Source organism: Orycteropus afer, unplaced genomic scaffold (genome assembly GCF_000298275.1).
Source record: "Orycteropus afer afer isolate SDZICR_OR568_19922 unplaced genomic scaffold, OryAfe1.0 scaffold00067, whole genome shotgun sequence".
In the NCBI taxonomy this organism is placed as follows: Eukaryota; Metazoa; Chordata; class Mammalia; order Tubulidentata; family Orycteropodidae; genus Orycteropus; species Orycteropus afer.
In genome coordinates this window covers 3,792,976-3,808,397 of record NW_006921654.1, presented here as the reverse complement: position 1 = coordinate 3,808,397, position 15,422 = coordinate 3,792,976, and the positions used below count along the sequence as shown (strand labels likewise).

Genomic DNA, 15,422 nt, shown 5'->3' with positions numbered 1-15,422 from the left:
AGGCTGCCCCCGAGGTCGAGGTCGAAGTCGGGGTGGGGGCGTACTCTTGGCCTTTCCCACCTTTTTGCCACCTGTTCATTCTTTTGGGACTAAAGAGAGGCACCCACGCTGTCTGGGGAGCTGGGCCTGTATCTTAAAGGCCTGTTGAGGGCCAAGAGCTGTAGAGAAATGTCAAGGAGGCACAGGGTGGGTGGGAAGAGAGACCAGAGTCGGGCACAGCCAGAATCCACCAGGCCTGATCCACATCCCTGTCCCTCCATGTCTAGACTCTGGGGCTCGGGACAAGTTCCCTGCTCCTTCTCATTTCACGTTCCTGAGTGTTACAATAGGTGTGACTGTGAGTCTGCACAGGGTTGCTCTAGCTCCCCTGCATTTCAGGTTGGGGTGGCCTTGGTTTCCCCTCGCTGTGGAGGTGATGCTTCACACATGACCAGTGCTGGCTGTGGGTGGGAGAGGGACAGGGCCCTTGGGGAGGTTGTGGAGCCAGGCTTCCTGGGGAGAGCAGCCACGTGGAGCTGCAGCGGGGTCTGGGCCAGAGGAAGTTCCACTCTGCTGGAGAGCCTGTGAGGGGACAAGTGGGAGCTGACAGCGCCTGCCCACTTAGGGAAGCCTCCAGCACGTGCCAGGGGCTCAGAAGGGCAGTGGTGGCAGGTTGTGGGAAAGTGTGGAGAGGTCTGACACATGAATGCTTTTGAGAGAGGGTTCTGGAGGCTGGATTCACTGTACTAAAAGTGAATATGCCACTGGCATAAGGGGCCCGACCAGGAGGACTAGGTTTAGACCCGAGGCTCTCCCTGCACCCTGATCTTGCCTCCAGGTACAGACTGTGAGCTGGAAGAAAGGGGCTCTGGCTGGCCAGCTGACCTAGGTGGATGAGTGGACAGGTTTGGGCTGGCGGCTGTTGCACCAGATGGTCTGACTCCGAGCGGTGCATTCAGGCCTGGCTCCTGCTGCTCTCCACTCTACAGTTTTGCCCCAAGGGGATTTGAGCACCTGCTGAGCCTAGGCCAGCCTTCTTTCACCCAGGAGTAGCTGGGGCTTCGCCAGGCTGTGGAGGTGAGGGTGGGAAGGAAGGCATAGGGCCCAGCACCTGGGCAGGGGCTGGTTGTAAACAGCCTGGGGTGAGAACTCAGGAGAGCGGGCGCACATCCCAGGCCAAAACATGTCTGGTGGCTTCTCCTTGCCCTCTCTTGCTCTCTTACTCTGCCACCCTATTGAGAGAGATGGTGGAGGCAGCAAGTTCCTCCTGTTAGCCTCAGGGTGGAGTCCACTCCATGAGTGCCCAGGAGCCCCAGAAGACATGAGTGCCACCTGCTACCTGCCATCCAGAGATGAGGTGGAAGACAGGGGCTTCCCTCCCTCTCTCCTTCAGCACACCCTTTGTGTTCTTCTCTTGATGAGGTACAGGAGGAGGGTCATCACTGGGGTCCCCAAAGCCTACAGAGGTATGGTCACACTCTGTTCCCCTCTGAGCAGCCAGGCATGGTCCTCTGGACTCCAAGGACACATGGGAAGGCTTAGGTCAGGAGGCTTGTGGGAACGACCACAAGTGTGACCCCTCCTGTCATTCTGTGGACAGCCTCCCCAGGGGACAGGGAAGAATGGAGACCCGGGTAGCAGAAGCCAGCCTTGGCTGTTAGGGCTGCACACACATGCACACTTCAGATCTCTTCTCAGTGTCCTTGGGGCTGCCATCACTGCAGTGGCCACCATCTCACGATCCAGGAGTAACCTTCCTGCTGTCCTCACTGATCTTCCCCCATTCTTTCATTCGTTCCACAGTTACTTACCAAGTAGGAAAACACAACAGAACATACTGTGTTCCAGGCTCTAGAATACGAGGCACGCAACGACGCACTGCCGTCGAGTCGGGTTCGACTCATAGCGACCCCTCCTTGGGTTTCTGAGGCGGTATCACTGTGGAAGTAGATTGCCCACCCTTCCTTCTGAGGAGTGGCTGGGGGGTTTGAATAGCCTTCTGGTTAGCAGTTGAGTGCCTTAAGCACTATGCCACTAGAGCTCCTTAGAATACCACAGTGACCCACAGTCCCTGCCTGCAGGGAGCTTGTATATATCCTGGTGAGGTGGGCTGAGTGCTACAAAGAAGAATGACACAGGTGAAGGGACAGAGTGATGGGGGCTGCAGGCAAGGCCTCTGGAGAGGGCACACTGGAGGGGAGACCTGCAGGGATAGGTGGAGATGGCCATTGCTCTCCAGGCGAGGGAGCAGGACAGAGCCTGGAGTGAGTGCATGCTTGGTCTAGGAGAACAGAAGGGAGGCCATTGTGGCTGAGGCAGCAAGCGAGGGGAAGAGTGGTAGGCACGAAACCAAAAAGGTCAGGCAGTGGTGGTGGGGAGGCCACCTGGGGCCTCGAGATGACCATGACTCTCACTCTGAGTGAAATAAGAGCATTAGAGGGTCTGAGACGATGAGTGCTGTAGCCTGGCTTGGGTTTGGAAGAGCTTGCCTTGGTTGCGGTGTAGAGAATAGACAAGGGGACGGGGACGGTATGGGCAAAAGCTGGGAGATGGTAGGCTGTTGCCATAGTCCCACTGAGTCTCGTGTGTCCTACCTCCCCAGGAGCCCTCTGCTCCGTCCTCTCCTCCCTTTCCCTCTCCCCATCCCTAAGAGTTCAGGAGAGAACCCTTAGGGTTGTTGGCCTGCTTCCTGCCACTCCTAAATCCAAAAAACAAACTCACGGCCATCAAGGCGATTAGACTCATAGCGACCCCTCCTTGGGTTTCCGAGGCAGTGTCACTACGGAAGTAAATTGCCCAACCTGCCTTCCGAGGAGTGGCTGGTAGGTTTGAACTGCCAGCCTTCTAGTTAGCAGGCAAATGCCTTAGGCACTATGGTACCAGAGCTCCGCCTGCCACTCCTAGAAGCCCAGTTTCTTCCCTTCCTCTCGTCACACGCACGCACACTTAGTGTCCTGGCCACTTTTCACCCATCTTGCAGGCTGTTTCCTTTCTTACCCTGCCCTTTGCTGTGCCCCTCTCACCCTCTCTGTCCTGTCTCGGTTCCTTCTTCATCCCTAACTCCTGCAGCTTTTGGTGTCTCCAGGAGCAAAGGCACAGGTCTTGTGCCCTAAGTGAGGGCTGTCCTGGAGCCCGGCATGCAGAAGATGTTCAAAGGCTCCGGGTTGTGGACGGCATCTTGGGACTTGGGCTAGTGTTTCCCCGTCTTCCTTGTTGTCCTATTTGTGCTTGGACCCTGGGGCCAGGGCTGGCTCATGGCCCAGAGGTCTGGGGCATCTCTAGGACCTTGGCCTGGCTGCCCTGGAGTAGGCCCTGAGCCAGTAACAGAGGGGCAAGGGGCAGGAGGTCAGGGCTATAGCCAGACAAGATTGCAGGGGAGAGGCTGGGGCCTAGAGTTTCAGTGGGGTTGGGGACTTTGGACCTTTGGGGAGGCTCAGAAAGACCAGCCCTCACCCCCATCCTTGCGTTTCAGACCTGAAGCTGCATCTGCAGAGTACTGACTACGGCAACTTCCTGGCCAATGAAGCGTCTCCGCTCACAGTTTCTGTCATCGATGACCGACTCAAGGAGAAGATGGTGGTGGAGTTCCGCCACATGAGGAACCACGCCTACGAGCCCCTTGCCAGCTTCCTGGACTTCATCACGTGAGTGTGCCCTGCAGTGCCTCCCTTTCCCACTCCAGCAGGAGTCGGCCCAGCGTGGGCTCAGGCCAGCTGCCTGGGTGCCTCTGTGCACCAAGCACTGCTCTAGAATCCTTGCCAGTTGTCACTTGAGTGACTGGGCTGTTGTTCAGTAGCCCTGGACCCCCGGGTCCCTGCCCATTGGGTCACCAGCATCTTTGCTGCTAGTCAAGGATGTGATAGGCAACAGTGGCCCCTGCTGGAGTGCTAGTCAAACCCTTTTCCCAGTGCCCGTGGAGTGAGATTGGGCTGTGGAGACCTGGGAAGATAGGAGCCCTTTTCCTCACTCACCCAACAGCACCCACTGAAGACTTGCCAGGAGCCCACCCCCATCCCTGTGTCAGGGGCTCGGGGATGGACAGGCTCTGAAGATGGGCCGTTAGGGCCTGCTGGCAATCAGAGCTAAGAGCCGTTCTCTGTCTGCTCATGGCCCTGGGTCTCGGGATTGAATTGGGGGAAACCAAACACCTGGCTACCTTTCCCAACTTTGGCATAATCCCCCAGGAGCCCAGATGGGCAAGCCCCAATGCTTATGACCCTTGGCTACTCGGCTTCCCACTGCCTGACCCTTTGGCACAGTCCTGCCTCTGCTCAGCTCCTAGAGCAGCAGAGCAGAGGAAAGGACCCTGGGGCCCACAGGCCACCACTGGGGTGGGACAGCCTGTTTGCCATGTGTGCCTGTAGAAATGGAGCTAGTGAGGAACCCTCCACAGGGATGACCCAGGAGCCAAGAGCTAGGGCCTGGTGGACAAGGAGATGGCCCCTGGCCAGATGGCTGCCCCACACAGGTGGTGAGCAGAAGAGACGTGATGGGTGGCTGCCTTCCAGGAGTGCCGGAGGGTGTGTGTGTGCCGGGAGGAAGGTTTCTAGGCACTCTCTGGGTACTGAGGAGCTTTGATCATTCCCTGATTACACTGCCCCCACCCTCCTCCTCAGGACCTGGCACACCCACACCGCTTGTCCTTACAGGGACAGGGCACATGCCTGCTGCCCAGCCTGACTCCCACCTTCGGCAGGGAACAGCTGCTTGCTCAAGATCCTGGGCGCTGCAGCCAGAAGGGCTCTATCCTCAAGCAGGAAGGAGACACCAAAGGGCTGAGAGAACCTGCCGAGGCTGGGAAGCAGGCCCTTTCCTGGCCCCAGGCCTCCTTCCCTGGAGGCCTCCCTGCTGGCCTGGCTCGCCCTGTACTCACACTGTTGACATGGTCCTACTGGGACAGAGGGTGAGATGGAGGAGTGTATCACATGCTGCCACATAGGGGGCCGCTCTGCGTACCCTATCGGTCATTTGATCCCTAGCCTGGGCCTGTGTGTCCCCTGCCCCAAGGTCAGAGCTGAGGACATACCAGGAAGCAGCACGTTTATTGCCAGAGCCCAGGCTTCACCTGCAGCTTGTTTGCACAAGGCTCCTTCAGCTTCCTGGTGAATGTTCTAACCTTGCCAGTGAGGCCAGGCAGCAGAGGGTAGATCCCATGCCAGTGGTCAGGGGCTATCTATCTACTGGTCATGTGCCCACTCCTGTGCAGCTAGCCCCTGGGCTGTCTTCGGTGCCCTCAGAGGCTCAGTCTGAGCCTCCCAGGCTGTGAAACCGGAGAGAGTTCTCAGGACGTCTGGGACTGCACAGCTGCCAGCTCTTTGCTGGAGGTTGGCTGCGAGCACCAAGTGTGCTTAAAGCAGCCGAGCATGATCCTGTGGCAGGCGGTCCGAATCTGCCACTTTCCCCGCCCCGTTCATTCATGGTGATTGTGACTCCCAGTCTTCCTGGCCACCTCTCTCCTGCCCTCACTCGGGAAGAGCCACGTGTCACCCGGTCTGAGCCTGTGGATGCTCCTGATAAGACCTCCTCATCTCCAGTGACCAGCTCCTCTGCTCCTCCACTTCAGCCACCCCCACCGATGGCTGCCCAAGGCCGTGTCACCACCTGGAACTGCTCCACCCTTGAAATCGCTGAGTCAGACACCCCGTGTCTCCCCACAGCCCTCGGCCCTCCAGCCCACTCTCAGCCCCTTGTGGGACATGGGTTCCGGACTCAGCAGGATGCCGAGCCGTGCTTCCTCCCCACTGCCCCTTCCATCTTCATTTCCTTCCCTCCCCAGCTGAGGTTCCCTGGTCCATCACTCGAATACTCCTTTGCCAATATCCGCAGCTCTCTTGGCCGCCTGTCTCGTGGTCCCGCCCGGCTGGCAGCCCCCCAGCCCTGGAGGAATCCCAGCAGCCTCCAGCTTGGAGACACTCTCCCTGACTCCACTGCTGGGAGCAGGGCCGGGGAAGTTGGCCCTTGGGTGGGTTATTCCTGCTGCCATACCTGGCTACCCAGCTGGCCTCAGCTTGTCACTGCCCAGCTGGCCTCTCACTCTCCCTGCTGAGCACCCTGTAGCCCCCAACAAGGATGGAGAGACCACCTCTCCATCTTAAGCACCATCCCTCTCCTCCCCCAGTCTCCTCTCTGGGCAGATGGCCCACCTCCTCCTCCACAGAGACAATAGAAGCCAACAGGCCTCTCAACACTGCATCTGCACCCCTACCTCGTTCCAATGGCAGAGGCGCCACCCCTTCTCCAGGATCTTTCAGTCAGTGACTTGGGTCCTCTCATCACCACCACCACCACGACCCTGAGAAGCCACTCAGACACCTTCTCTTCCTGATTATTCCTGTTAGCATCTAAACAAGCTTAAATCTCTCATATCTTTAAAAACTCATTTGGTGAGGCCCAAACTTTTACATTCACTTTTCTCTTACCTCCCCCTCACCCCTCGGGCCTCTAATCTTCTTCCAGCCATCCCATCACAAAACCCTGGCTGAAGTCACTCCTGACCTTCAGATGGCCAAGGTCTCTAGGCACTTGTTTAACCACTCTAGCTGCCTGCCCACCCCTTTCACTCTTCCCTCTAGCAGTTTCCTTCCTCTCATGGTGTCTCTCCAGTTTAACTCTTACCTCCCTGGCTGCTCTACCTCCTCCGCCCTACCCCCAGGGACAAAGGTGGCTGGGCATCCAGGTGTGAAGAGTGTTGCTGAAAGGGGTGAAGCCTACCATAAGGGCCTGTGTCGGCGGAGCTCCCCTGGGTCAGGGACTGAAGACTGGCTACCCTGAGGAGATGGCTCTTTGCATGAGGGGAATGGTATCTAAGGGAAGAATTTGGGGGAAGGGGTTGTAGGTTGCAGAAGCTACACCCGCCCTGAGCAGCTGGAGCATGGAGCCCCTGGCTCTGTGTCCCCAACAACAGCCTCCGTGTATAGCACCCCATCTAGGAAGGAGGCGGAAAGCCTAGAGACACCCAGTGGGATGTAACCAGAGAGGGGAAAGCGTGGTCCTCCAGGTGGTAGGAGTGGCAGTCACAGCCCCATCCTGGGTATGAGTGAAGACTTGAGGAAATAGTGCCATCACTGTCCCCAGACAAGCTGGCCTGTGCTCTGCAGCTTCAAAGGCTCTGCTGGGAAAGCAGCTGGGACTCTCACAGAGGTTAACTTAGCTCCATTCCTCAGAGAATCTCTTACTTGACTTTGGAGCGGCCCCAGATTGGCTGAAACAGGCTTCCCGGGAGGTGATGGGTACTGTGTCTCTGAGATGTGCTAGTAGAGGCTGGTCAAGGCCTTCCTGCCCTCCCATGTGAAAAAGTTGCCCACTGGTTTTGTAGAGCCTACCCAGCTTTCAGCCATCACAAGTGCCAGGAGGGAGATGCCTAGATGCAATGGGATAGGTGTCAGTGGTAGTGTCTGTGCCAGAGGGGCCTGGACACAGGTGGCTTCACAGGGTCAGGTAGGGTTAGAGAAGCAGGTGGCTGGAGTAGAGGTGGCTGCCTGGCCCTGAGGGAGAGGCTGCCCTGATGTATTATCGGTCATCTGATCTTGAGATGGCCTAGTCCAGTTGCATAGTAATCTAGCCCTGTCATTACCATACCAGGGGCTCCTGACAGGAAGGAGTGGAGACCCATCAGATCTGAGGAGTCACACCCTGTACAAATGTCTTGCTTCCCTCCATTACGAAAACATATAGTGGGTGGGAGGGAAAGTGTGGAGACCGTCACTGCCAGAGAAGCTTCCTGAAGGTGCCAGGCAGCAGCCCCACCTGGCATTCACAAGCACCTATTTGCAAAGTCCATGATGCTGAGCTGGGCAGCCAGGGTCCTGGCTATTCTGTCATCGTCCTCTGTGCAGGCTGTGTTCTCATGCTCAGTCTGGCTCCCCACTTCAGGGCTCAAGTGGCGGAGGCTCAGGACACCCACATTCTTGTTCTGCCCAGCCATTAACCTGCTGTGCAACTTGGGATAGAGTCTCTCTGTTAGGGTTTTTTGGCCTTGGAGGGTATCTTGATCTGAGCCATTCCATAGTGGTTTCCCATGGGAGAGTGGGTTCTGCAAGTGAAGCTGGGAGAGTTGCTTGGGGGAGCATGAGCCTGGTCTCTGGGAAAACCCAGGTAGGCAGAGCCCAAAAGGGCTTTGTCCTTAGATGAGTGAGCTGCCCTGGAGGTGGCCATGCCCAGGTATCCATTGGCAGACCCTGGCTGGGGCCTGATGGCAGCATATTTCCCTCATGCCAGTGGCATCAGTGCCACCAGCGTGGAGTAGGCATCTGGGAGGAAGCTGGCCTTAAGTGCCCATTGGACCTACCAGCCCACTTGCCATTCTCCCCTGGATTGCCCCAGACGTGAGCCCTGCTTGGTCACAGAGGAGCGTCTGGTTCCCCGGGCCTCCCTCTCTTGGCCCTCCAGCCCTCATTGGCCATAGCCGCTGTTTCTGGGTCAGTAGCCAAGTCCTGCTGTGTTGTCTGGGTCCTGGGCGAGACCTTGCTCCTGCCTTGAGGAAGAGCCATCACTGCTTGTTCTCCTGGACCTGGTGGGGGGACTCTGAGTAGGGGGAGCACCTCCTGGAAGCCCGGCTCCTCAGGGCCCAGAGAAGGCTCAGGGCAGGTAGGAGGATCCAGCCGGGCCTCTGGGGAGGGGCAGGGTTTGATGAGAAAGTCAGAGCCATACTAGCTCTCCTGTGGGCCTCATCTCATTATCCTGATTGCCAAGGGGAAACTGAAGCTTGAAAGATAATATGCTGAAGCCAAGGCTGATGTTTCTCTCCATTTTCCACTCTGGGAAGGACTCTGCAGGACCCCAAGGTGGTTGAGCACAAGTACTGTCACTGGAAGCCCCTGCAGGGAGCTGCCAGTGAACAGGCAGCTAGGAGTCCCTAGCCAGCATGGCTTCCTCCAGCAACGCCAGGCCCAGGTCATAGCTGAGGTGGTGAGACTGTGGAAGCAAGCCACGATGTTCCAGTAGGTGGCGCCAAAGGGCACAGGCAAGGGTTGGGGCTTGGCTAGGGGCTCTGGCAGGCTTCTTGGAGGAAGTGGCTTCCTAAACTCCAGTCTGAGACTTCGGCAGCCCCAAGCTGAGTCTCACACCATGAGAGAGAGCCTCTGGGCAGAGCAATACAGACTGTCTACCCCCACCCCCACCCCCCAAAGACCTCTTTGGCCTGGAGGGTAGCCGGCTGTCCACTCCCCAGCTGTCTTCTGGAGGGAGACGCTGACCAGCTGGAACTTTATTCTCTCCTGTTGAGGCCAAATGAGGGAAGGAATGGTGGAGTGGGTTTCTGGGGCCAGGGAGGCAGCTGCTGAAGTCAGGCAAGGAGGAGGAGTGTTTCCTTGCCTGCTGAAGGCCTTGACCTTGGGGAAAAGGCAGACAACGGGGCCTGCATCCTCTTTGCCAGGCCTGACCTGCCTTCTTTCTCCCAGAAAGAGAACTCTGGCGCCCACTGGGCAGGGGAGAAAAGCAGAGGGTGTGCCAGGCAGACCCAGCCTGTATAAGGGCTGCTGCACAGAGAACCTCATCGTCCCCTGGGTGAGGGCAGGGCTGGCTGGGCACTGGATTGCCTAGGCAGACCCAGCCTAGGTTAGACGTGGGCCTTGGAAGGGGCCAGGGTGGGGTGACAGTGAGTGACCCCTACTTGCCCTTGGTACCCCACCAAGGCTTCCAGGAGGAGAGGCTGGGGCAGCCAGGGGGTCCCAGGACTGGCCTCGTGCCAGCTGTCAGGCTGACAAGTGACTCGTGGGTAGCCTGTTCCACATCACTGGAGGGGCTGCAGCAAAGCCAGGCGGCGGTGTCTTCCCACGGGGCCCTTCTTCTAGGCTTGGGCCAGGCCCCTGAGGGCTGCCAAAACACCTCCCTTGGGCCCTGTCCCCAGTATAGATACCTTGCGTTGTGAGTGAGAGGTTGGTCAGAACTGAGGAGACTGGCTTGTGGGGATTCCTCAGAGAAGGCTGGATGGGGTGTGTGGAACCAGGGTGCAGTGACCTCTGGGCGTGGGGCCTACAGCTCCTGTGCCTTACTGTGTGGCATGGGCTAGTGCTGGCCTCCATGTTGTATCTCTTCTGACAGTGGAGCTGATGATACCGGTGGTTGTGGGGACTTGCAGATAAGATGGGCCTAAGGGGTATCTGAGGAGCCGTTGTGGTGCAGTAGTTAAGCACTCAGCTGCTGACTGAGGTTCAGTGGTTTGAAAAGACCTGACAGTCTGCTCCTGTAGAGTGCTGCCAGGGAAACCCTCGGGAACAGATTTACTCTGTCCTGTAGGGCTGCTAGGAGTCAGAATTGACGGCAAACAGCAACAACAAGGAAGGGGTGTGCAGTTCTCCCCCTCCCTGTCCAAAGGGTCTTGGGAGCGTAAAAGAGCATCTGAGCCTCAGGAGCAGTTCTCTGGGGCTGGCTCAGGAATCAGGATGACCGCTTTGGGGCTGGGTGGCGGCAGGTGATTCTTGAGGGAGCTGAAGTATGGAATGGCTGGTGAGACGCTGGAAGGTTCGAGAGCAGGAGGGGTGTGTCCAGGCTGGAAGAAGTTGCAGGCTGGGCTGGAGGCTCCGGGCACAAAGCCCTGGCGAGCGAGCTCTGGGGGGTCAGGCACGAGGCTGGCCATTTGCGCCTCTTGGCTCACAACCGTAAACGGACCCGGCTAAGGTCCTCAGGAGCTCTGGTGGCGCAGTGCCTAAGGCATTTGGCTGCTAACCAGAAGGCTGGTGGTTCAGACCCACCAGCCACTCCTCGGAAGACTGGGCAATCTACTTCCGTAGACATACTACCTTGGAAACCCAAGGAGGGGTTGCTATGAGTCAGAATCTACTCAATGGCAGTGAGTTTGGTTTTTTTTGGTTTGAGGCCCTCAGTTTGGGAAGGAGGGGGCCTGCCCCTTCTCAATGCACATCCTGTAGCTGACCCAGCTGAATCAGTGGTGGAAAGAGGGCAGCTGTCTGGCCTTGGGCCCAGGAGAGCAGGGCGCCGGGGCGGGTGGAAGCTAGGGTAATATACAACAAGCAGGGAGAGGCAGGGATCAGGCCAGGACAGGAGCTGTGTTCCTTCTGCCACCTTCCTTGAGGGTCCTGTGGGAGCTACCTCGGTGGCCAGCCCTCTGAGGTCTGAGGCCCTGGCCGCCACTTCCCTCCTTTTCTTCCCTCAGTGTTGGGGGCCACCCCATGCCAGTGATCATCCCTGGACACCCTCAGCACAGGGTGCTCAAGAGACTTTCAGGGCGAGGGCTCAGGTCAGGATACACAGGAAGCTAGGGCAGGGCCTGCATGCGAAGGTCAGGGTGGCAGCCTGGGCCCAGTTCTCACTCTCCCATGGGGGCCCCACCCAGGCCTTGGGAAACTCTCTCCACAGGCCTCACCTGAGTTTGTTGCGAGTGACAGGCTCGAAGAAGCTGTAGCTACTGCAGCCTGACTGTGGCCCTCTCCTCTTTACCCCACTCCCCACTTAGGTGTCGCATGGAACTTTCGTTCCAGCCCTTTCATAGCATTGCCTTGCTGGTTGAAGGTGGAACCTTGTCCCTGGGAGACAGCCCTACCCCTCCCCAGCTCCACAGCCCCCTCTGCTGCCCACACTACCACCTAGGGCTGGCCTTCTACGGCGCCGAGCGCCTCGGCGAGTCTCAGCTGACTGACTTAAGTCCAGCTTGCTGTCCAGGTCTCTGGGTCTCCTCCAGGACACCCTGGGCTGATGCCAGTCCTGGCTTTGGGCTCAAAGGGAGGAGGGCGGCTCTGTCTCTCGGGAGTGGGGCTCTGCAGGGTAGCTGTCTGCCTGCTGTCTCTGCCTGACCCGGGACCTCCCTCTCTGCGCTTCCCTAGGGAAACTGCTCCCCACCCTACTGCTCAGCCTTTCCTCCCCCTCCAGCTGCACCTCCCCGTCTCACTCCATCTGTCCCCATCCAACAGCCAGAGTGACCCTAAGTGGATCATGATGCCCCTGCTTACATCCCACGAAGGAGTCCCCAGCATCTCCACCTGAAGTTAGGACCCCCCACCCGGCCCAGGACCAGCCTCCAGGCCCTGTCCACTGACAGCATTGCCCTTTGCTCCTATTGATCCTGCTGGTGCTTGGTTCCTCTCATGCCTCTGAACTCAGTCTCCAGGCCTTGGTGCATATGCTTTCCTTTTCAGTCTTTTTACCTCTCAGGTACCGCCACCATCAGTGGGGCCGCAAGTCTCCCCTCCATGTGCCCACGGTTCCCAGTGTCCTGTTGTATACTCATGGGGCCTGAAGGCCCCCTCCCCACCCAACCAGAGGGTTTATGTCTGTCCTTTGCTCTGGATGTTAGAGTAGGGGACACATTGGGCAGAGTGGGAGATGAGCCAGTGGTGCTTACCAGTCACAAGTAAGCAGGCGTCATTGAAGGGCTGGTGGTCCGTGCAGCATGGGCAGGGCCATGGTGCTGGGCCAGGGCTTCCCCTACCCCCTGACTGTTCTGTGTTGCTTTGTGCCTCCCGTAGTTACAGCTACATGATTGACAACGTCATCCTGCTCATCACTGGCACGCTGCACCAGCGCTCCATCTCCGAGCTGGTGCCCAAGTGCCACCCGCTAGGGAGTTTCGAGCAGATGGAGGCTGTGAACATCGCGCAGACCCCCGCTGAGCTCTACAATGCCATTCTGGTGGACACGCCTCTGGGTGAGCCTCCGGGCTAGAGGAAGGATAGATGGGCCGGTGGGGTCAGTGCCAGTGCGTCCGGGTGGGGTTTGCAGACCCTTGAGGGGTGACCCTGAGCTGGAAAATGAAGCTTGCTCACTGCTGCTTACCATCTGCCTCCTCGGAACATCCCCTTCCCGTTCCCCTCTTACATCCCCTTCTCTCCTCTTCCTGGGCCAGTCAGGCCACCTAGGGCCTTACTCGGATCATGTAACTGTGTCCAACAGTCTGGTTTCTCAGAAGCAGAGGCAGGACTGAGCTCATGGAGAATGGAGAGAAAGGCCTGAATCCCTCGGCTGGGAGATCTTGGGGACAGACTGTGGTCCCAAGCTGGGGCCTGGGCAGGAATGGAGTGGCTGGCTTCCCACAAAGCAGAATTGAAGAGCAAACTGTTCCACTTGCTTCCACTGGGCAGGCCCCAGGGTCTGGGCGAGTTAGGTGGTGTTGGCAGGAGGCAGGGTCCATGTCACAGACCCAGGGAGGAAGGGGAACCGGGAGCTTCCTGCAGGGCCTTTCCTAGGGCGTGCTGACTCCTCCCTGCCTTGGAGGTTGTTGGGCAGAAGGTGCAGAGGCCTTAACCAGCTGGTGCCCTCAGAGCTGGGGTGCTGGGCCCTAAGACACTACCTCCAGGAAGTCACCAGAATTGAACCACAGGGCTTTGAGCTGCAGTAGGTCCTTAGCTGAGGGCAGAGTCCTACCTGCTGGCCTGCCTACCACTACAATGCTATGAAAGTGGCTGCCTACCACTGAGTCTTACAGTAACTCAGAGCTAGTTCTGGGCTAGTTGTCCCATCTTGAAAGAGGAGACAGGCCAATGAGTCTGCCGGCCCTCCTGGGGGGTGAGAGTGCTCTCTCTCCCTCCAGCCTGAGAAAGCCCCCGTGGAGTCACTGGTCCATGCCCACCAGCAGTCGGACTGTTCCTTGTCTTAAGGAGGGGAGGCTGGTTCTCCCAAGTGTGGGCCCCAGGCGCTCCTGGGGGATGGAGAGAAGCAGGCGCCAGGCCTGAAATCTACAGCTGCCCCTCTAGCAGGGGGAGTGGCCTGGCCTCTTATGCAAGCCTGTCTTTGGCATGGTTGGAGCTTGGGTCTGCCCCAGCGGCGATTCGGTCACACAGCCGGCCGCCTCCTTTATAAATCAGTTTTAGGAGCAAGGAGGCAGAAGCAGCCCAGGCCAGTTTACATGGCCCAGAGTGTTGCCTCTGCCACTTCCCAGGCCAGAGCTCAGGCCTGGTTGGGCTCCTTCCCTCCCTCGTCCCTCCTCCCTGTACCCAACCAGATGGGCCTGTGGTGGTGCCCTCCTCACCCTGAAGGGGCAGCTGAACATCAGCAGGGCCTTCACCTAGGCCAAGTCCACTGGCCCGCCCCTGACACCCTTGACTTTCCTGCCCAGCGGCTTTTTTCCAGGACTGCATCTCAGAGCAAGACCTGGATGAGATGAACATCGAGATTATCCGAAACACACTCTACAAGGTAGTGCACCACACCAGTGGTGGGGGATTGGCCTGTAAGCGGGTGGGGTCATGGGACGCAACGGGGTGATGATTTATGTGGGGTGCTGGGACAGGCCGCAGCCACACCAGGCATCTGTCCGGGAGGCTCACCCGCTCACTCTGCTCCTGTGATGGGTGCAAGGCTGCAGGGAACAGGTTCTCCATCCCATGACGCCCGCGGCGGGGCCCAGATAAGATCAGCAGGAGGGGCTGGTGCTCCGCACCCTGGCCTGTCAGAGCTGGCTCCTGGTCGGCTGCTCCCCCTGCACCCTGGAGGTCACAGGCCACCACCCAGACCATAGCCCTCAGGCTCACCCCTCCTGGGCTGCTGCCAGCAAGGACAGGCATTTGAGCAAAGGCAACAGTGCATTCGATTACAGTGGGGGTAGGGACTCAGCCAGGCATAACCAGGTCCCCGTGCCCTTTCAGGTTCCTAGGTCCAGAGCCAGCCCCACTTCCCACCATCCTCATCCCCTACTCTCCTTCTGCTCCCCACCAGGCTGTGGCACAAATTAGGTGTCCCCTGGAGATTAAGGGTAGGCTTGCAATTCCTGGGTTAGCACTGCCCAGCTCAGAGGTTAGGAGCAGGGATGGGAGCCAGGGAAGGGCGCTGGCCAGAGTTAGTCAGGGACATTTAGGACCAGGCTCTGGCCGTGATGAGGCCCTGAGCTGTGGTGCCAGGACCCCTGATGGGCTGCAGCCAAGAACGTGGAGCAGCAGTGGGCAGGCAAGCCCCAGAGAGGGGCTGAGGTTGGCACTGCCAAGGGATCTGCTCATTTGACCATCTGTCTGTCAGATCTTTCCAGTGAGGGGCCTCTCCTGCCAAGGTGGGAGCTAGCTGGGGGACACTGGGCTGAGGCCTGAGCCCAGGTTCAGTTCCAAAGGGACTAGCTGAGCAGAGCACAGGGCAGGGCTGGTGGGAAGCCCACCTGGAGGTTGCAATGATGCAGGCAGTGGAATGGCACCTACAGAGGGAGAACATGGCTCACCAGCCAATGGCAAGTGGCTTGCTGTGGCTGAAGTACAGGTTCTAGATGAAAAGCAAGGGAGAGGCCAGGAAGAAGAGGCAGGCTCAGACGTTTGAGCTGGGGGCAGGTCGGCCAGTGAAAGGCCCGCAGACTGTGGCCTGGAGGATGGATCCAAGGGGGCCGGACTAGAGGTACAAAGATCACTGGCTTCTTAGTCCTCAGGCCTCCCCAGGAGCTAGATGAGCATCACCGTCTCTATTTGTAAAATGAGGAAACAGGGCTCAGAGAAGTGGGCTGGGCTGCCTGAGCCACACAGCACCACACTGGCTGCACCAGGGCTCCTACCTGGCTCAGCCTGTTTACAAAG

The 15,422-nt window shown here is 58.5% G+C and overlaps 1 protein-coding gene across 1 annotated transcript in view; it reads left to right on the top strand.

Moving 5' to 3' along the window:
* The window catches only part of ATP6V0D1 (ATPase H+ transporting V0 subunit d1), a 45,983-nt gene that overhangs the window by 27,803 nt on the left and 2,758 nt on the right, over positions 1-15,422 (top strand). The window contains exons 2-4 of the mRNA XM_007940252.2: positions 3,452-3,623; positions 12,402-12,580; positions 13,988-14,067. Coding sequence (XP_007938443.1) covers positions 3,452-3,623; positions 12,402-12,580; positions 13,988-14,067 — 431 coding nt within the window. The remainder of the gene's footprint in view (positions 1-3,451; positions 3,624-12,401; positions 12,581-13,987; positions 14,068-15,422) is intronic.